Genomic DNA, 21,813 nt, shown 5'->3' with positions numbered 1-21,813 from the left:
CTTATGTGTCCAATCACACTTGGCCAATAAGAAATTCTATTCTATTCTATTCTAAAGAGCTGGAAGGGACCTTGGAGGTCTTCTAGTCCAACCCCCTGCTTAGGCAGGATACCCTACACCACTTCAGACAAATGGTTGTCCAGTCTCTTCTTAAAAACTTCCAGTGTTGGAGCTCTTCAAATACAAGCTGCATTTACTCTAGTGCTGACATAAGAAGGAGAAGCGGAAGCGTCTGGAAAGGGACGTTTGACTTTTCACCTACTTATTTTCCCTGGAGATAATATCCCCTAGGAGATGGGAGGGGAGGGGGGAAATTCCTTTGAGCTGGAGCAGTAGATTAGGGGTAGAGTGACTTGGAAGATGGCCAATGAGTGCAGAGGAGTGGGGAAAGGAAAGGGAAGGTTTGGGGTCAGGAAGTCAGTGTTGGCTGCGATGGAGTCGGAGTTAGAATGTCGTGCTTAATAAATGGGAGCTTTTCATCAAAGACTTTATTTGAAATGCAATTTATTTGAGACGACCTCGAAACCTGACACAGATGCAACAATAGTGGAATTTTCTTTATGAAGAAATCATGAAAATAAGCAGAGGTTTTTTGAAGGTTTCTATCCATTGATATAATAGACATTGTCCATTTCAATATTATATGTAAACTTAGTAATAACCAAGACTAAATCAAGCTATTATGTTTCAACCTGGGTTTAGAAACAAAACAGTCCTTGTTAAAATTCCAGCAGGAAATTCACAGTCACTTTCTATAGTTGTTCTTTATTTCCTTTCTCTGGCCTTATTACAATTGTCATTCTCTCTTTTTTTCCCTCCAGGGGGTAATGAGCAAGGGAATAAAAAGTGCAAAGAAATCCTCCAAACTTTGATGCTGGAAGAGGGAAAGGAACTGTTTGCAAATCAAACGGAACCAAAAACGCGCGGGGAAAGTCACTCCAAAAATGGAAGGAAACGAGGCTCTTCCTTTCCGTGGCCTCAAATTCAAGATTTGTTTGTCCAACCAAACAGCCATCTTAAAAGTAAGGGGAAATGTTTCGGGAAAGGCGGAGAAATATTGCAGGATGTATCCGATGTAAATAAAGCTTGCAGAACCCTAGTCAAAGAACAGAAGTGTCAGTTCAAGGAAAACAAAAAAGGTTGCCAACGTATTTTTGCCCTGTCTCTGCGCGAAAGAGTCAGCATGGGGGAAAAACCCTACAAATGCACGGAATGTGGGAAACACTTCAGCAATAGCAGTTCCCTTACGTGCCACAGAAGGATCCACACCGGAGAGAAACCCTATAAATGCGCGGAGTGCGGAAAGAGTTTCAGTAGCAGCAGCAACCTCACTGCTCATAAAAGGAGCCACTCGGGAGAGAAACCATATCATTGCCTGGAGTGTGGGAAAAGCTTCAGTACAAGCAGCAGTCTTACATCCCATAAAAGGAGCCACTCGGGAGAAAAACCGTACAAATGCACGGAGTGTGAAAAGAGCTTCAGCACGAGCAGCAGCCTAACGTCTCATAAAAGGAGCCACTCGGGAGAAAAACCGTATAAATGCCCGGAGTGTGGAAAGAGCTTTAGTACAAGCAGCTACCTTACTTCTCACAAAAGGATCCACACGGGAGAGAAACCCTACAAATGCGCGGAGTGCGGGAAAAGCTTCAGCAACAGCAGCAGCCTCACTTCCCACAGAAGGAGCCACTCGGGGGAGAAACCCTATACATGCCTGGACTGTGGGAAGAGCTTCAGGAAGAGCAGTAATTTTTCTTCGCACAAAAGGATCCACACAGGGGAGAAACCCTATAAATGCAGGGAGTGTGGAAAGAGCTTCAGTCAGAGCAGTGACCTCATATCCCATAAAAGGATCCACACCGGGGAGAAACCATACAAATGCATGGAGTGTGGCAAAAGCTTCAATACCAGCAGTAACCGTGCTTCCCATAAAAGGACCCACACAAGGGAGAAAATCTACAAATGGATGAAGGTACATTTTAACAAAAGCACCAGCATTTCCAAACATAGAAGGATCCATACCGGAGAGAAACCGTATAAGTGCACAGACTGCGGGAAAAGCTTTAGGAGGACCACAACTTTCATTTGCCATAAAAGGATTCATGCGGTGGAGAAACGTTATCAATTCTTGGAAGGTGAAACTGGAATATAAGAAAACACTTATGTTCTCACAAGAGGATCTGTTTAGGAAAGATAGACTATCGGAGCACGGACTGTGGAAAGAGCTTTAATTAATGTTCTCACCTTACTTAGCCACATTCAGTCGATAGAGAGCAGAAAAATGTCCCAACTGCACAGAATAGTAAAAGAGCTCCTGTTAACGTAGGTCTTTTACTAGTACTAAGGAGAAGCAATGGGGAGAAAGAATATAGATACTGGGAATGTGAGAAGGGCTTCAACAGAAGCACTGGAGACCGTTCTGCCATTATGGCTGCGTATAGGAATGAAAATACGTAGTTGTGTGGAAAGAGCTTCAGCTGAAAGAACTACTATCTGTTCTGTCCCCGTTCCACTCATGCACCTCCACAGACGGCCCGGAGTTAATAAGCCACACGACAAAATTCTTTGAAAATAAAGCTGGCAGCAACCCAGTGACTAGCTGCCAATTCAGACTTTACTCACACAAAACAAAGATTAGACTGCCAGCATTCCGATAAAACAGGCAAGAGTTTTCAACAATACAAGGATTAATCCAAAGGCAGTCCGATAAAGCAGGCAAAGTCCAGTAACACAGAGATCATGGATTATTTCTAGTTTTTGCTCATCACAAACTGAACCGGCCACCACACCCACATTTATACCCTGTGGGGTGTGGTCCAGTGACTCAGCTAATCTCTGGCACGCCTTCCCCTCTGCTGCGCACGCTTCTCCCTGTGCCTCTGGCGAGGGTGCAGCCAGCACTTATCTCCTTCGTCGCTGTCCACCTGTGGCTGCGGGGACGTGCTTGGGTCTGAGCCTATCTTTTGGCCTTCGGTGTCCTCCGGAGGCATTGCCAGAGAGGAGGGTCCTGGAGAGGGAGGCCTTGCCAACTCCTCTTCCTCACTCTCAGAGTCTGCATCTGTCGATAGCCCAGGCTCAGGCAACGGAGCCACAACACTATCTTTTTCCCTACACAATGGATGGATGAAGTATGGAAAGTGTTTCCATATAATATTAATAATAATATCTCAATTCTCTTTTGTAATGTTTAATGTTAACAGATTGGCATCTTTTGTCTTACCCAGAAAGGTTTTAAAAGGATGGGAATGGCAGTTTTTATGGAAATGGTTGGTAGAGAAGATGTACGTCACTGCTCCTACTCCTACGGTAGCAGACGGAGGGTATGTCCCAGGGCATCTGCCCAGCTTCCATCCTACCAGGCTCATGAAGCTCTGACAACAGCAATTCAGGCCAGAATCAACATGTTCCTTGGACTACTGCTACAGAATCACAATTTGTAGGACTGCTTTGATGATTAATCAGAAGCTGCAATTGGTGTAGAACTTGTTTTTGGAGTGTAGCACTTACCTTTGGAACCTGCCCTACCTATAATATTCCAAATCCAGTTCCATTCCTCGTTTTTATGTACATAACCCTACACTGAGTTATTTGAGAGGACACGTCCTTCAAAATTATTTTTATCACTCTGTAAGCTGAGTTGGGTCAACCACCTCTGAGAAAAAATTTTTGGTAGAATGGTCATTTAGTCCAACCCCCTCCTCCACCCAAGCAGGAGACCCTACACCATTTCTGACAAATGGCAGGCCCTTAAAAGCTCTTCTTGAAAGTTTCCAATGATGAAGCTCCCAATTTCTGAAGGCAATTTCTGTTCTGTTGGTTGATTGTTTTCACTGTCAGAAATTTTCTCCTTATTTCTAGGTTGAATCTCTCCTTGATCAGTTTCCATCCATTATTCCTTGTCTGGCCTTCGGGTGCTTTGGAAAATAGCTTGACCCCCCTCCTCTCTGTGACAGCCCTTCAAATATTGGAACATTGCTATCATGTCTCCCCTGGTCCTTCTCTTCACTAGACTAGCCATGCCCAGTTTCTGCAACCGTTCTTTGTATGTTTCTTTTCATTCTGTAAGCTCAGCTGGGTCAACCACCTGAGAACTCAGGAGGTCTTGGGTCCAAAGCAGGGGTGAAAAATCCAGTAGGTTCTGACAGATTCTGGAGAACCAATAGCGGAAATTTTGAGCAGTTTGGAGAACCGGCAAATACCGCTTCTGGTTGGCCCCAGAGTGGGTTGGGAATGGAGATTTTGCAGTATCCTTCCCCTGCCATGCCCACCAAGTCACACCACACCACGCCCACAGAACCGGTAGTAAAAAAATTTGGATTTCACCACTGGTCCAAAGGCAGGAACAATTGTATAGAACAAGTTTCCTCACAGATACCTTGCGCATTATGGTTAGCCTTTTACAAGATTTATTTATTAGTCATATTTCTATGCCGCCCATTCTCCGAGGACTCTGGGCGGCTTACACCAAAGACAGTATACTAAATAACATATTGCCCCCAACAATCTGGGTCCTCATTTTACCCACCTCAGAAGGATGGAAGGCTGAGTCAACCTTGAGCCGGTGAGATTTGATCCGCTGATCTGCTGAACTAGCAGTCAGCTGAAGTAGCTGCAGTACTGCACTCTAACCACTGCGCCACCTCGGCTCTTATATCACAAACATCATTTTGTTTAAATGAGCTTTTGAGCAGTTCTGGTGACCTTCATTTTGTGGTAGCTCCTTGTTCCAATACTTTTATTGGATGCCAAAATCATTCATGAATTTGGGTAAGAAAAGCAGTTGTAATAAGTTCTTGGTTAGCTTTGGGATGAACATCTAGCTCTCTTGACTTTATGTAGTCCAGCTACAGTTTTTGTAGCTCAAGAATACCTGCTTCCAACACCTTCAAACTAAGTCAATAAACCATGTAACAATTGGTGGCACCTAGAATCAAACTTCGGATCCTGTTTTAGATGGTTAACACTCTACCATTGAAATTATTAGAAAGTTGGATTTTAATATTTTGCCAAGAACACATCTGCACAGTGAGTATTTGATGCCCTATTAATCCTTCCCAACATGATCATAATTTTTTTTTTCTACACATGAATCTTTGGGGTTATTTCTCAATACGCTTATTATTTCTCAATACACTTTGATATCTAAAGTTAAAGCTACTACCACTTCCATCCTATATCCCAAAGTCTGATCAAATAAATCAAACATAATACCTCTGGGCCACAGTATTAATGTAGAAAATTGTTGAGGATTGGGCCTTTAGATTATATTCATTTTACTGTAAGAATTCCATAGATTAGAGGTTTTCAAACTTGGCAGTTTTAAGACTTGTGGACTTCAATTCCCAGAATTCTCCAGCCAGCATAGCATAGCTGGCTGAGGAACTCTGGGAGTTGAATTCCACAAATCTTAAAGTTGCCAAGGTTGGAGACCCCTGGATAAAAAATATATATTTTCCTTTGCTATTAATCCTTTTTACTAACTTGTAACTTCTGTGCTTTGGTGTTGTTGAAGTTTCCTTTGCATTAAGGCTCATCGCCCTTGGTCCAATATTCTTATCCTAAGAAGTTCCAATGCACATTATTTATATGGGGCTTGTTCTGTAATTATTCATAGCAGAGTATTTGTATCATCCTAGGTGGACCAAACTGTTGTTATTGTTAGAGTGTTTAATAAATGTGATCTCTATACTTCATTTGAATTTAGGTGGGTCCTGTTAGATTTATTGGAAGAGGGAGAAATACAGATTGCCGTCTTGGATCACCTGATGAAAAGGGGAGATACAAAACTAACGAACACAAGAATTTAAGGATTAATGTTTTTCAAAAGGATGACTAAAGAAGTCCTGTGGGATGTGCAGAACTCAAAATGGACAGGCTTGGTCAAGGTATCTGTTAAGGAATTCGCAGAATAACCCTTGAGTAGCAAGGGTGTGCACATGAAAGTGATTGAGAGTAGTTACAAATAAACACAATCAACACACAGATACACTGAGTTGTGTTTACTTTCAGGAAATAGTAAGGCACAGTCCAATAAACAGTCCAGGTCATCCACATATAAAGCAGGAGATAGCCAAAACGACAGTCCAGGGATAATCCAATAACAAAGTCTTCTTACCAGTCATCGTAGTCATTCACAATAAACAGTTCTTCTGGATTTGCAAACAGTAGCATACAGAGATATCAGAGAGCAAGAACAGCAAAGAGAACAAACCATGTTTCTAGCTCCCTCTTAAGGACATTGGCTACAGAGCTAACCAATCAGGACACAGTATGATGCAATACAGCAGTCTTAAAGCTACATTGATGGTTTATATATTGCCAACCCAACAAGTTAGGTAATAGTCATTTCCTAACAGTATCTTTTTTGCATTCAATGAGATCTCCGATATTCCTTTGACTAAACGCCAAAGGCGTACAGAACGCTATTATCTTCCCACCAAAGGTGGTCCCTATTTTTCTACTTGCATTTTTTATGTGCTTTCAAACTGGCAGAAGCTGGGACAAGGAACGGGAGCTCACCCCGTTACACGGCACTAGGGATTCGAACCACTGAACTGCCGACCTTTCTATTGACAAGAATAGAATTACATAGTTGGAAGGGATCTTGGAGGTCTTCTAGTCCAACCCCCTGCCCAGGCAGGAAACCCTATACTACTTCAGAGAAATGGTTATCCAACATCTTAAAAATTTCCAGTGTTGGAGCATTCACAACTTCTGCAGGCAAGTTGTTCCACTTATTTATTTTTTTTATTGCAAAAGTTTTACAATTACATTTTCACCCCTTTTTTCACCCCCCCCACCTCCCTCCCCAAACCCTCCCTAACCCTCCCTAACCCTCCCCCCCCTATTATGTACTCATAACTAGTAACACTAATATATAAGCTTGAACCCATCCCTCCCCCTGTATAATTTTTCCTCTTTGTCTCTTTACATTAAAATATTTCTAATACATTATTTTCAAATAAAAGCTATTTGATACTTTCTAGTTTGGTATTTGTTCTGAACATATTCTATCCACCTTTTCCATTCCCATTCATAAGTCTCTTGTGAACAGTCTTTTAAATTTGCTGAAATCTTCGCCATCTCTGCAAAACTAGCCATCTTCAAAGTCCATTCCTCGATAGTGGGTAAAGCTTCATTCTTCCAATATTTACCTATCAACAATCTTGCTGCTGTTATCATATACAATATCAGTTTTATCTCACCCCGTGTAAAACCCTTAACTATACCCAATAAAAACAACTGTGGAGAAAATTGAATTTTTTTCCTCAAAACATTCTGCATGACCCACCAAATTTTTATCCAAAAAGCCTTAACTTTCCTGCAGGTCCACCAAACATGATAATACGTAGCATCTAAACATTCACATCTCCAACATTTTGGCTGAACATTAGGGTACATACATGACAACTTTTTAGGATCTAAATGCCATCTATAAAACATTTTATAAAAATTTTCTCTCAGGTTTTGCGACTGTGTAAATTTAACATTCTGAACCCAAATTTTTTCCCAAGTTTCCAGCATCACTGGTTCTTCAAAATTCTGTGCCCACTTAATCATACAATCTTTAACTAATTCCGTTTCTGAATCTCTTTCTAACAATACATTATAAAGCCTTTTAATATGCATTGGACCTTTCTCTCTTATATGTCTAACCAATTCTTCCTCATGCAACATAATACCAGTTTTTTGGTCCTCTTTCCATCTCAGTTGTAATTGATTATATTGTAACCAAGTTAAATTAAACCCTTCATCCAACAGTGTCTGTAATGTCTTCAGCTGCCATCTGCCCGCATCTGTGAAAAGAACCTCTTTATATAAAAACCCCCTGAGTGACATTATATTTGTATTCCACAAAGTATGACCAAGATCCAGCCATAACGGTATTTTATAATCCCATTTGAGTCGGTGCTTCTTCCAAACTCTCATCAAAGAGTCTCTAAGTATATGACTTTTAAATACTTTATCTACTTTGTCGTCATAAAATAAATAAGCATGCCATCCAAATTCAAGATCAAAACTTTCTGCATTCAATATTCCAGTCTTTTTACTTCCAAACCAATCACTTGTTAAAGTTAAAGCTGCTGCATCATAATATAACTGTAGGTTTGGGAGTTTAAGACCTCCTCTTTCTGGAACATCTTGCATAATTTTCAATTTCACTCTCGGCTTCTTCTCGTTCCAGACAAACTTATTCACACCAGACTGCCAAACTTTCAGTTGTTTATCACTTTTAAGCACCGGAATCATTTGAAACAAAAACAGAAATCTTGGCAAAATGTTCATCTTAACTGCTGCTATTCTTCCAAGTAAAGACAGTTGCAGCTTTTTCCAAGTCTCCATGTCTTTCTGAACCTCTCGCCACAACACCTCATAATTATTTTGAAACAATTTCATGTTTGATTCTGCAACCTGAACTCCAAGATATTTTACCTTAGGTACAATTTCAAAACCTGCCCTCCTTTCAAGCTCATGTTTACGATCTTGTGTCATATTTTTAACTATCATTTTAGTCTTTTTTGAATTCAGTCTAAAACCTGAAACTCTACCATAGTCTTGTATAATGTCCTTCATCAGGATTGTTGATTCCATTGGTTGTGATAGGGTAACAACCAGATCATCTGCAAATGCCTTTATTCTATAATCCTCTTGCCTTATCATTATGCCTTTCAAAATTTTAGAGTCCCGTATTGTGTTTAGCAAGACTTCCAATGTTAAAATAAATAAAAGTGGGGACAACGGACATCCCTGTCTTGTTCCTTTTTCAATTTTAAACTCTGTCGTCAGACTTCCATTAATAATAATCTGTGCCTTTTGCTCTTGATAAATTGCTGAAATCGCCTGTATAAATTGGTCCCCAAAGTCCATCTTTTTTAAAGTCTTTAGTAGAAAATTCCAATCCACTCTATCAAAGGCCTTCTCTGCATCCAAAAAAACCAGCACTGCAGGAATCTGTTTATTCTTATCAAGATATTCCAATAAATCTATTACTTGCCTTACATTGTCCTTCATATACCTGCCCTCAATAAATCCCGCTTGATCCTCATGAATCACCTTTTGGATTACTGGCATCAACCTGTTGGCTAATACTTTCGCATAGATTTTATAGTCTGTATTCAAAAAAGATATTGGTCTATAATTCTCTGGTTTTTTAGGACCAACTTGTTCTTTTGGTATCAAAGATATATAAGCAGTTGTCCATGATGGGGGTATTTTACCCCCTTGTTGAATATTACAAAATAAATCTCTAAGTTGTCCCACCATTTCAGCTTGTAAAGTTTTGTAATACACTGCGGTCAAACCATCCGTGCCAGGAGCTTTGGCTGTTTTTAACTGTTTAATTGCTGCTATTATCTCCTCCTCTGTTATAGGATAATTCATTCTTTCCTTTTGTTGATCAGTAATTTTTGTAACTCTCTTATCATTTAAATATTTTTCTATAAGTCCATTCTGCACCTCCTCTTTGGCATATAATTTGGTATAATAGTCCACAAAAGCTTCTTTAATTAATTTTTGTTGAGAAATTTCTTTCCCTCCAATATCAATACTATCAATAGTCCGTATACTTTGTTTTTTCCTCAATGTGTAAGCCAACCATCTGCCCGGTTTGTTAGCGTTGCAAAATGTATTATGCTTCGCATATTGTAAATTTGTTGCAACTTGTTCCGCCATAAGCATTTGAAATTGGTCTTTCAAAAGTTTTATAGCATTTCGTATTCTTTCATCTGTTGGATTTTTAATAAATAACTGTTCTTTATTCTTTATTTCCGTTTCCAATTCAGATCTTTTCTTTTGTCGGAACAGTCTATGTTTAGAGTTCATGTAGATAAGTACCCCTCTCATATAAGCTTTACTTGCGTCCCAAACAATTTCAATTGGGGTACCTTTATTCAAATTTATTTCAAAAAATTCTTTCAAATGCTTTTTAAGTTCTATTGTATTTTTTTCATATCTAAACAAGTTCTCATTTAATCTCCAAGAACGTCTCTCAACCTTATCCATCTCAATTTCTATCCATACAGGGCTATGGTCAGTCAAAGTTCTTGGAAAAATCTTTGTTCTTTTTGTCTTAACAAGTAGATCATTTGACAACAGGATAAAATCAATCCTAGAAAAAGATCTATGTCTATCAGAAAAGAAAGTGTAATCCAATTCTTTTGGGTTATGTATTCTCCAAACATCTTTTAGTTCCATATCTTCTTTCATATCAAAAAAAGTCTGTGGTAGTCTAATTCTAGACTTTGCCAAACTCTTTTTATCTAGTTTAGAATCAATTACTCCGTTCCAGTCTCCCATAATTAAAATAGATCTATAGTCCCATTGCAATATTTTAGTATATAACATCTTGTAAAAATAGTCCTGTTGTTGATTGGGAGCATAAATTCCAATCAAAAGAATTTGGCCTTTTACTGTAAACAGTTCAATTGCTACAAACCTACCATCTTGATCTACTTCTATAACTTTAGCTGTTAACTTTTTATTTACATAAATAACCACACCATTCTTTTTCTGCGAAGTTGAAGATATAAAATGTGCTCCTAGTTTTGAGTTTATCAAATATTTTTGATCTTGAGTTGTGATATGCGTTTCTTGTAAACATATTATATCATTATTAAATTGTTTCAAATATGTAAATATTTTCTTCCTTTTCTGTGCTGAATTCAACCCATTGACATTCCAAGATAAACACTTAAAGGTCATCAGCCTCTTTCTGGAGCACAGAGCAAAATACTTGAAGATCATCCGAAAGCTTCGATCTCGCTCCTCCCATAGCTCTCTTGTACAGTACTCTTAACTGCCTTCTTGTCTTGTCTTTCCTGTTGTTGTTGTTGCTTTTGTTTAAGTAGCTTAGATTGAGCTCTGGTTATACGTTGATCTTTAACTTCAGTCAACTGAATCAAGTCCAAAATTGGAGAAGAATCAAACAAGGGCTCACTCAGAAAACCTCCTTCTGCACCTTGCACTACTTCTGATTCCTGCTTGGACTGTTCTTGCAATTGCCTCTCTTCACTCTCTTTAATCTCCAAAACTGTAGATGTACGTGGAGATGGTGTTCTTTCCTTAAGAATAGTAGTGTAAAAGTGTTGTGCCTTCTCCACGGTATTCAACCGATATCCTTCTCCCTTATATCTGAAAATTATCCCAGCTGGTGCGTCCCACCGGAAGGGTATCTGTAGATTTTTCAATTCTTTAACAAGAAAACCAAATTCTTTTCTGGCTTTCAACATTTTAGGAGGTAATTCTTTAAAAATTTCAAGTCGTGAACCCCCCACTTGTACAGAAGTATGAAAAGATTTTTGCAGGATATCATTTCTAATTTCTCTCTCTGTAAAGTATATGACCACATCTCTAGGCAGTTGTCTTTGTCTGACCACCCAAGAGTTCACTCTGTAGATTTTATCTATTTTGTGAAATACCACATCAGGATTAACTTGCAGAATCTTGGCCAAGGCTTCAGAACAAACTTGTCTCAAATCCTGTCTCTCCCCCTCTCGAATTCCCCGAAGCCGTATGGCGAATTCCATCGCCCGGAATTGTATCATAACAATCTCATCTTCAATTCTCTGCATTTTATTGTCAACTTCATCAATTTTATAATCATTGTCTTTCATCTTGACATTAACTTCTGATTTAAATTCTTCAACTTTAAAATCAACTTTCCCAATAAATTCTGCCAGGCCAGACGCCACTTCTGATATTTTTTTGGTCACCTTATTTTGATTCTGTTTCACCATATCTTTAACTTCATTAATTTCCTGCATAAATTCCTGATGTGATTTTTGAAGTTTGTCATCTATCTCCTGTTGAGATTTTAAAAATTTATCATCCAGAGTTTTAGAAATAAATTGTTTTAAATCTCCCACATCAAATTCTTTTTTCTGGGTCTGTAACTGCTGTGCAGAGGGAAGCTGCGTTTCTTGTTTATGTGTGGGGGATCCCCCCCCTGCTGCCTTCCCTTCCTGCTTCTTTGAAGCCATCCTGCCACGTAATCTGGATTTTCTAAAAAGGGAAGTTCCTTTTCCTTTCCCTCCTGCACAAAGACTTCTAAAAAAGTCCCCCAGATTTAATCAATTAAAAGCTAAAGTAGAACAAAGTCCAATATTAGAAAGGGAGAAATTTTCCACTTGCTTCTCTTATAGCAAACAAGGCAACTTTGCAACAACTTGGAAACTTGTAACACAAAATAACTTCACCAATCCACACTCATTGGCTCGTTAACTTTAAGGCTAAGCGCCATGTTTTTTTTCAAAGCACTTTCACTCACTCAAATTTGTCTCAGTTTGAAAAATCAACAAAGCGCTGATACTTGCGTTTCCAAATTTCAGGGTTCAGATAGGTTCGCTGTTTGTTAAAGCTGATTCTTTTCAAATTACGTTTCCTGCAGCCGGCTTGTTTTGCGGAAGCAAAATCGTCCCACGTCGCCCGGAGTTTCCGCAGGCTGGGAGGGAGCCACACCCGTTCTCTCCCCAGAAACAATTCCCTGGGGGACAACGGGGGCTCAACCTGTACCCTGCGATCTCTACTTCTTCAATCCTTAGGATTTTGAAGCTTTCAAGCCGCTTCTGAGTAGCGAAGCGGCTCTATGGGCGGCGGGGCTGGCGGAGCTCCGAAAGGCACCGCCGTCGCCGAAGGCAGAGAAACCGGAAGTCCCAAGTTGTTCCACTTATTAATTGTTCTATCAGGAAATTTCTCCTTAGTTCCAAGTTGCTTCTCTCCTTGATTAGTTTCCATCCATTGATTCTTGTTCTACCTTCAGGCGCTTTGAAGAATAGTTTGACTCCCTCTTCTTTGTGGCAACTCCCGAGATATTGGAAAACTGCTATCATGTCTCCTCTAGTCCTTTTTTTCATTAAACTACACATACCCAGTTCCTGCAACCGTTCTTCATGTTTTAGCCTCCAGTCCCCTAATCCTCTTTGTTGCTCTTCTCCGCACTCTTTCTAGAGTCTCAACATCCTTTTTACATTGTGGTGACCAAAACTGGATGCAGGATTCCAAGTGTGGCCTTACCAAGGCATTATAAAGTGGTATTAACACTTCACGTGATCTTGATTCTATCCCTCTGTTTATGCACCGTAGAATTGTGTGGGCTGTTTTGGCAGCTGCTGTACACTGCTGGCTCATATCTAAATGGTTGTCCACCAGGACTCCAAGATCCCTCTCACAGTTACTACAAGCTCAGTGTCTTAGCCACTGAGCCACCACATCTCCTTAATAATATATTTTTTCTCATGTTTTAAAAAATTACTTTTACCAATCTATTTTCCCTATCGTTCTTATACCTTCACTAATTGCTCTTATAATAATGATGTATTCGTAATAAGACATTCCTTTGCACAGAAACCTACTTATATCAAAAAGAGAAAGCACAGACTTTGTGTGTGTGTGTGTGTGTGTGTGTGTGTGTGTTGAAACAGACTTTCACAAAAGTTGGAATGGAGGCAGCTCTCCCTTTTTTCTGTCCATGAAGAGATCCATGCAGGAAAGAATCCTTATAGATGCTGCATAGAAACAGCTTCAGATGGAGAAATAACTTTTGTGGTCCCATGTGCCACACTCATCACACTAAATGGACCCTGCAGTTTGCTGTCCATCAGTTTTGATCACCTCTCGCATCACATTTCCTAGTCAAATACAGCCATTTATTTATTTATTCTGATTTTTATCAGCCAGCACTTCTAGGCCCGTGATGGCGAACCTATGGCACGCGTGCCACAGGTGGCACGCAGAGCCATATTAGTGGGCACGCCAACTCAGCTCTGGGGCGCATGCGCGTGCCAGACAGCTGATTTTCAGGCCTTCTGGGCCCACCAGAAGTAGGGAAACAGGCTGTTTCCTGCCTTTGGAGGGCCTGGGGGGTTGGGGAAGGCCCGTTTTTCTTTCTTACCTGGCTCCAGATCCTTTCTATGGATCTGGGAAGGGCGAAAACAGCCTTTCCCACTCCCTCGGAGGCCCTACGGAGGCTGAAAGGGCCCATTTCCCAACTCCCGGTGGGACAGGAAGTGACGTTTTTTCCTGTCCACAGCCTCCAGAGACTCCTAGAGAGACTCCTACAGACTCCTAGAGAGGCTCCTACAGACTCCTAGAGAGGTTCTGGAGGCTGGGGACAGCAAAAAACATCACTTCCTGTCCCACAGAGAGTTGGGAAATGGGCCCTTTCAGCCTCCGTAGGGCCTCCAAGGGAGTGGGAAAGGCTGTTTTCGACCTTCCCAGATGCATAGAAAGGATCTGGAACCAGGTAAGAAAGAAAAATGGGCCTACCAGGCCATCATGTGCCAGGGGCAGGGGTGGGTGGGGTTGCGTGTGCATGCAGGTGGGCACGTGCATGCGCGACCCTCCCCCCCACCCCCTCCTCTCCTGGCACGCGATGGCAAAAAGGTTAGCCATCACTGTCCTAGGCTGTGAAAGGTGTTCCTCTACTCAAACCAAAATGCTTTTTCCCCCTTCACCTACATGTACTTTTTCCTCATATTTTACTTCAGTTCATTACTTTCTAGTCAGGCTGTCCCATTGGGCATTTTGCTTTCTGGTTTGGATTTTTCTTCAAGTACTTTTATTTTTTCCTCAGGCTTTCCAGGCCTCTTGATTTCCTCAAAGGGTGTCTTTCCTGAGGCAAAACTCTCGACCTCAGCTGTGTCTTCTTCAGTGGGCTCAGCTGCGCCTGAGTTTCTTTCCATCCATGTAAATTGCACCCCCTCCCCCAACTCCTGGCTCTCCAAGAGAAGATCCTTTCACATCCACCAAGACTGTGGTGGAATTTGAATAATTTAACAACTGGTTCTCTGCCCTAATGACTGGCTGGGTAGGCATGGCTGGGTGATTGACTGGGTGGGTGTGGCCAACTCCATATCATTTGCATCTAGGGGTGTCTCTCCTCACCTCATCCTTCCCCTCCCAGCCATTGCTCCTCTCGCTTTATTTCACACATTTAATACTTAATGTCAGCGTTCCAAATAATGCACCGATAGAAATGAGAACTCCGCGGCAGGCAAGTTCCTCAAAGAACAGCTTTATTGGATACATCATATTGGCACATATTAGCTTTCACCTAATTAAAAGTAAATGTCTGTCCCCCCACCACCACCACCACGTCACTGGTTACGTTGCCCAATCCAGGAGTTGCCTAGCTGCTTGGTTATTTCCAGGGTGGGATTTTAGCAACCGGTTCTCTGCCTGGTTGCTGGGGGGGCGTGGCCATGGCCTACTCGGCCTCCTACTCAGCCTCTAAAATGGGCTCAGCCATGTTCACTTCAGGGTTGACACTTAAATATGAACTATAAAAGAGGTGCACAAAACTAGATTTTTGTTTAGTTTTATAATATTAATGAAAAACTATTACATAACACCTGAGAAAAACCAATAAAACTGTTACGTCAGATATTTCCATATTGCTTTTCGATTGGCGTCCTCACTTGCAATTTTCTTCATGTTCAATTGAGTATCATCGGTCGTGTGATTTATCCTTAGCCATTTTTCCACTGTAGGAGTAGGATCCCATTCCTTTAGCGGTAGGCCGATTAGACTAATAGTCATTATATTTGATATATTAGAAACACTTAGGTGACTTCTCTTCTCTGAACATATTGTGTTCATGTTTGAAAAACCCATTTCCGCTTCTGCTGAACTTACAGCAATTGTTCTGACAATATTTTTAGCTCTTTGAACACTTTTAGGAATTGCATAGTTCTGGGAATTTTTAAAAACGTTTCCCACAAAATCTCGATAATCATTAATATCAATTTGGTAATTGAAAACGTCATTAAATACGAGCAATTGTTCTTCACCTGCTTTCCATGGAACTACTACTTCTTCAATATTCCAGTAATCTGGCTCCAGAAATTTGAGAAATTGTAATTTATTCCTGTATTGAAATTGGTTACAATCTGTTTTTAAATGTTCACAATCCATTAGCCTTTTCTTCAAATTCGTTACGATGTTTTCTAAAAGTCTTTCCCGAGGAAGCCCAATAAATTGATGATTTTTTACAAATTTTATATTTTTGAAGGTTTCTGAAGTAATTAATCCATCAACTTTTTTTTCGTATGGACCCTTTTCCTTTCGAAGCATTTGAAATGCTTTAATAGATCTTATCACAAGTTCTTCAGCCTTTATTATGTCTACATGTTTTGCTTGCAGTGCATTTGAAAGAAGAGAAATTTCATTTAGAATATCAATCATCAATGCCAAATCAGTTATAAAATAGATATTTTCAAGGCGGGCAGCCATACCTAAGTATTTTTCATTTGAATGAAAACAGTGATGTAGCGCTGGATAAGCGTGCCACACAGCTAGGGTTGACCTTAAACTACAGGCAGCCCATCGTGGTCCCAAAATACTACCAATTTTTATAATTTCAATTCCAAGTTGTTCGGATATTTTGGTAAGTTCAATTTGGTTCTTATTGGATTGATGAAAAATAGTATATATCTTATCAATAAATATTTTAAAATGATTTACTTGCTTTATTTCCTTTATCGAATCATCTAAAACAAGTTGGAGGCGATGGTTTAAACAGTGCCAGATTACTATGTTTGGAAACTCTTTTGCTATCCTAGTGCTCACTCCAGATTTTCTCCCAAGCATAACGCTGGCGCCATCGGAGCAAAATCCTATTAAATTTTTTTTTAGATAGTTCTTAGTAAGCCCAACATTATTTAAACTTTGCATGACTGAAGAATATATTGTCTCTGCATCTTGTTTTTCCAATTCAATTAGCTCAAGGAAAATCGTTGGTGATGTATCTGAATCCTCAACTTTTAAGAAAAGTATCACAACTGGTTTGCAAGATATTGTTGAGGCTTCGTCAATAATCAAACATATTTTCAGATTATTTTCAATAATTTTAGTAAATAATTGTTTTTTAATTTCTCTTGCAATGAAATCAACTATTTTCACTGCGGTTTTACGTGAATGTAATCCTATTCCCATATCTAATCCATTTTTAATTTGCATTTCTATCTCATCTTCTGTGTCTGAAAATGGTTTACATCTTTGTGCCAGGCTGTAAACTGTATTAAATACTCTACAAGTAGTTTGTATATATTTCTCATTCATCTTATAGTTTGCTGTTGAAGCCTCCTCACCTTGTTTTATGTTCTCTTTACAAATATTATGAGCTTTTGATGAGAAATGTTCTTTCATTTTTTTCCTTAGCGAAGCTTGCTTTACATCTTTATTTCTCCCTGCTGCCTCAATCTGAAAATGTTTCCATTCTTTTGACACGTGAACACTTTTCATTTTTAGGAAGTCATGTTTTGCACAATACTTGCAACCTAACTTTTTGTTAGCAATTTCCAGTCCATCATGTTTTTCTTTAAAATAGTTATATTGTTGCATTGTCCAGCATTCAGGAAGACTGTTTTCAATTTTGGAGATATCATTTATCTCAATAACTGACGAGCTGTTTTCTCCAAGTTGGAGTGGTTGGAGTGGTTGTGCTTGTTGTGGTTGTGACTGCTTTATACCATCCAAGGCCAATTCTGATACAACGGATTCCAATCTTGGTTTCTTATTGATTCTTGCTGAAAAATTCTGTCGCCTTTTCATCCTGTTAAGGGCAACTGCAAAATTTTTTAAAAAATGTTTTAGTTTGGACTTGATTGTGTTTGTAAATTAACCATAATCCCTGTACATGTGAGAGCAATTTACCAAAAACTAGGCGAGCGGCCAAGGCAGGTGAGGTGAGAAAAGGAGTGGCTGGGAAGGGTGGGGCAGAGCCAGCTGGTGCACAAAAAGTTAGCTACCAGTTCTACTGAACCAGTACGAACCGGCTGAATCCCAACACTGATGACAACCACATTATAGGGCTTTACTGCCCTCTCTAAGCAGTTTCCAGAGACTGCATATTGCCCCCAAAAATCTGGGTCCTCATTTTACCAACCTTGGAAGGATGGAAGGCTGGGTCAACCTTGAGCTGGTGAGGATCGAACTCCTGGCAGTGAGCTGAATTAGCCTGCAATACCGCATTCTAACCACTGCGCCACCATGGCTCCTTGGTGCTCTCTGAGCTTGGTTGTTTTCTTGCAGACGTTTCAAGACCCAAACTAGGGTAGGTTACATCAGTGCTAGATAGTTATCTAGTTTGGGTCATGAAATGTTTGCAAGAAAACAGCATTGTTTCTGTCAGAATTCTGTCTTTCAAGGTAAACATGTCCAAGAAAAGAAAGGAAAAACATTAACCAAGTAGCTTACAGTAGAACCTCTGGTCACGAACGCTTCTGACCACAACCAAATTGTTTTTTTTTTGTAAGTGCCAAATTTCCTGTTGTTTGTTTACAAACAACAGCGACCCATGTGTGGCTGCTGCATTAATATTGGTTAGGTTCGGGTCACGACCAAATCGGGTTGCGGCCAAAATTTTGGAACGAATTATGGTCGTGACCAGAGGTTCTACTGTATATGAGAAAAGTCAATTTTTAAATAATACAAACAGGGACTTTCCCATCAACAAGAGATAGATAGGTGAGAATGAGCGTCATTAATCATATTAGTAAAATTAAAGATAAACAAACAAAAAAATCAATGAAGGAGGGCCTCCTCTCAAATATTAGATGGCAAATTATTACGTGGGGCATCTAACCAGATTGCTTTTGACCACTTTTGTCTTAGGAAGAGGAGAAGAATGGATCTCCTCTTTGTCCAACCCAGGAAATAAGTTTGATTGGAGATACGTTCACAAGAACTAGTTATTTCCATAAGTCTGGAAGAATCCCTCTTCTTGGGGTCTCAGCTAATAACAGGGAAACTTACCCACAGAAGCCAAATTTCTGGAGTTCTCCAGCATGACTTCTTTATGAAGGGCTTTTTGATCCGGATCCAGTTGAGACCATTCCTCCTCGGAGAAATACACAGTGACATCTTCAATGGTGACGAGACCCTGAGAAAGGAAGAAAAGCAAGTTTCAGTATTAACAGATGAGCCTAGGAAAAATGTCTATGTTCTTCGCCTTGGTTGACCTATCCCAAAAGTTCAGAGTGAAAAAGGGGGCTCTTTCTTTGCCAGATTCAAAACTGGGCAAGAATGAAGTTGATTTCCTACCGGTAGTAAGAATCTATCAGTGTAAATACTTTAGGCATCACACCTCAATAGTTTTGAGAAGAAGGTTAAGCTCATGTCAATCACATCAACCTCAATTTCTCTATTTCATGTTGCTGGTGGAAACCAGTGGTGGAATTCAGCCAGTTCGCACCTATTCGGGAGAACCGGTTGTTAACTTTCTAAGCAGTTTGGAGAACCGGTTGTTGGAAGAAATCTTATTTTGTTTTTTCCCACTTTACAGGGCTAATTCTGTAAGGAATCCCGGGCTAATCCTGTAAGGAAGGCAGGAAGGAAACATTCTGGTACTGTTTCTAGCCTAATCTTTATTGCCCTGCTTATAGAAACTGCCTCTCTGGTTAACCGTTATTACATTGTAACAGCTACGGTGAAATGCCCATCGATGTGAATGACATTGAGTTGGCCACGCCCACATGGTCACATGACCACCGAACCACGCCTAGCCATCTGGTCATTAGGGCAGAGAACTGGTTGTTAAATTATTTGAATCCCACCACTGGTGGAAACTAGCGTAAAATCCTAGTTGCACTAACAAAAATGGAAGCTCGGCAAATGGTCTCCTCTATCTTTTGGTTGATGTTCTTCCTACCTGAACTGGAGGCTTAGTTGTTTTTTTGGGTTCATCAGAAGAGGGAGAGAGCCCAATGAATACCAATGACTTCATGATATTCTCTGTGTAGGAGACAAAAGCGATGGAAGGAGACTTTTTAAAAGCATGTTTCATTCAAAGAATTAGGGGGAGGGAGAGGCTATACAGAGGAGGATCCAAAGGCAAAAGAGAGCAGGACTGTCTTGAAAGAACTTCATGCAGCTTAGGAGCACCTTCCCTTACCTGGTAAGATCAACAAACTTGGACTTCCCTGGGGGATCTTCCAAATAAGCAGTTCCTGGGGAAGATTTAAGGGGTTTTTCTTTCCATTCAGATGTTGAGAAATGGCGCCCGAGAGAGGCCTTTCGACCTGATAAGAAACACAGAAGAGGAAATAGAGAGACCACCTGAAGAAAAGGACACAACTGGACATCTTCAGAAGAAAAGCCCTTGTGTTAATAATGCCAAAAAGTTAAGAACATAAACATATATCAATATCCCAAAGATGCTTTTTCTGAAAGACAATCGGACTTTCTTGGTTTTTTCCCTTTAAAAATGTCTTGCTTGTCATCTAAGAAGCTTCTTCAGTTCTTCAGAACTGAAGAAGCTTCTTGGATGAGAAATAAAATGTTGACCTGGATGAATGAGAATCTCCATAGCAGACGTGGGTTTCAGCAGGTTCTGACCAGTTCTGGAGAAATTTCCGGTAGCGGAAATTTTGAGTAGTTCGGAGAGCCGATGAATACCACCTTTGACTGGTCCCGCCCCCATCTATTCTCTGCCTCCCAAGTCCCAGCTGATCAAGAGGAAATGGGGATTTTGCAGTAAGCTTTCCCTGGAGTGGGGATGGAATGGAGATTTTACAGTATCCTTCCCCTGCCATGCCCACCAAGCCATGCCACGCCCACAGAACTGGTAGTAAAATTTTTTGAAACCCAGCACTCAGCACCGAGTGCCGTCGGTCAGGCAATGTCTGTTGAGGACCGTTTGTGGGGGCAATAAGCTGACTTTGTATAAATATACAAAAGTATGAAGGCTATTGCTTAACGCACTGTAAGCCACCCTGAGTCTCCGGAGAAGGGCGGCATATAAATCAAATTTAAAAAAAAAAAAAAAAAAAAAAAAGGTCGGCTGGCGGCCCCCAGAGGGAGAGCGTTCTCTGTGGGGGCACCCGCCCTGTGGAACGAGCTGCCTCCTGGAATACGACTGATCCCGGACGTCCGGACCTTCCGTAAGGCCCTGAAGACTTATTTATTCCACCAAGCCGGCCTAGCCTAAATGGTTCTTAATTGGGATTTTAAATTTTATAGACTTGGGGGTTTTAAATTGGGAAGCCAATGATTTAATTCTTTTTAATTATCTTAACTTTTGTATTGTATGTATTTTTAATTTTGGCTGTTCACCGCCCTGAGTCCCTTCTGGGAGAAGGGCGGTATACAAATTAATTAATTAATTAATTAATTAATTAATTAATTAATTAATTAAATAAACAAACAAACTTATATTAAGATGTATATTAAGACCCCCTTTCAGCCCTGAAGATGAAGGTCTCTCACCTGCAGCTCGACCTCTTCTTTCTTCTCCTCTGCCTGGCTCAGGAGGAAACTTTCAGCCAGGGCCACCGCCTGAGAGCTGGTCTCTACTCCACACTCCCGCACCCAATTCTGCATCTCTGGAGGCAGAAGGAACAGGAGCTGCTCCAGAATAACCAGGTCCAGCATCTGTGCCTTTGTATGTCTTTCTGGCTTCAACCACTGATGGCAAAGGCGATGGAGTCGACTGCAAAGTCCCCGGGGACCCTCAGCCTCCTGGTAATACACCTTCCTGAAGTTTTGACGCTGGACCTCCAAGCTGATAGACTCTTCCTCTGGATTCTTCTGTTCAGTTTTTATCTTGACCTCCACATAGTTCCCAAACTGAGCAGAAGGGCTTTGTCCAACTTCTGCATCTAATGGGTGTTGTCCCTCCATTTTTTCTCTATTCTCTAATCCAGGTGCAAAGGATGCCAACAGCTGCTTGGATCTCCAAGACCAAGGATATGAAATGGGCCAATGGATCTCCACCGGACTTATATTGCCCTGGACAAATCTTGGTACATCAGCTAGCCTTCCTTACGTATGAGATAGTTTGGTCCACAAACAACTTCTACCTGCAAGTTTGAAAAGAAAACA

At 40.6% G+C, this 21,813-nt stretch overlaps 2 protein-coding genes across 2 annotated transcripts in view; one reads left to right on the top strand and one right to left on the bottom strand.

Annotated features, from left to right (window-relative positions):
- LOC139311591 (zinc finger protein 721-like) overlaps positions 1 to 21,813 on the top strand; it is a 131,818-nt gene that overhangs the window by 57,397 nt on the left and 52,608 nt on the right. The window contains exon 3 of the mRNA XM_070936053.1: positions 1,256 to 2,104. Coding sequence (XP_070792154.1) covers positions 1,256 to 2,104 — 849 coding nt within the window. The remainder of the gene's footprint in view (positions 1 to 1,255; positions 2,105 to 21,813) is intronic.
- Positions 15,367 to 21,612, bottom strand: LOC139311601 (E3 SUMO-protein ligase KIAA1586-like). The gene is made up of 5 exons (XM_070936070.1): positions 21,199 to 21,612; positions 19,886 to 20,012; positions 19,643 to 19,725; positions 18,748 to 18,874; positions 15,367 to 17,558 (listed from the first exon to the last, which is right to left on the bottom strand). Exons 1-5 carry the CDS (start codon positions 21,610 to 21,612, stop codon positions 15,367 to 15,369), a joined length of 2,943 nt encoding a protein of 980 aa, XP_070792171.1.

This window comes from Pituophis catenifer, unplaced genomic scaffold, assembly GCF_029215685.1.
Source record: "Pituophis catenifer annectens isolate HBS135680 unplaced genomic scaffold, rPitCat1.0.hap2 SCAF_2, whole genome shotgun sequence".
In the NCBI taxonomy this organism is placed as follows: Eukaryota; Metazoa; Chordata; class Lepidosauria; order Squamata; family Colubridae; genus Pituophis; species Pituophis catenifer.
This window is presented reverse-complemented; position numbering and strand designations above follow the sequence as displayed.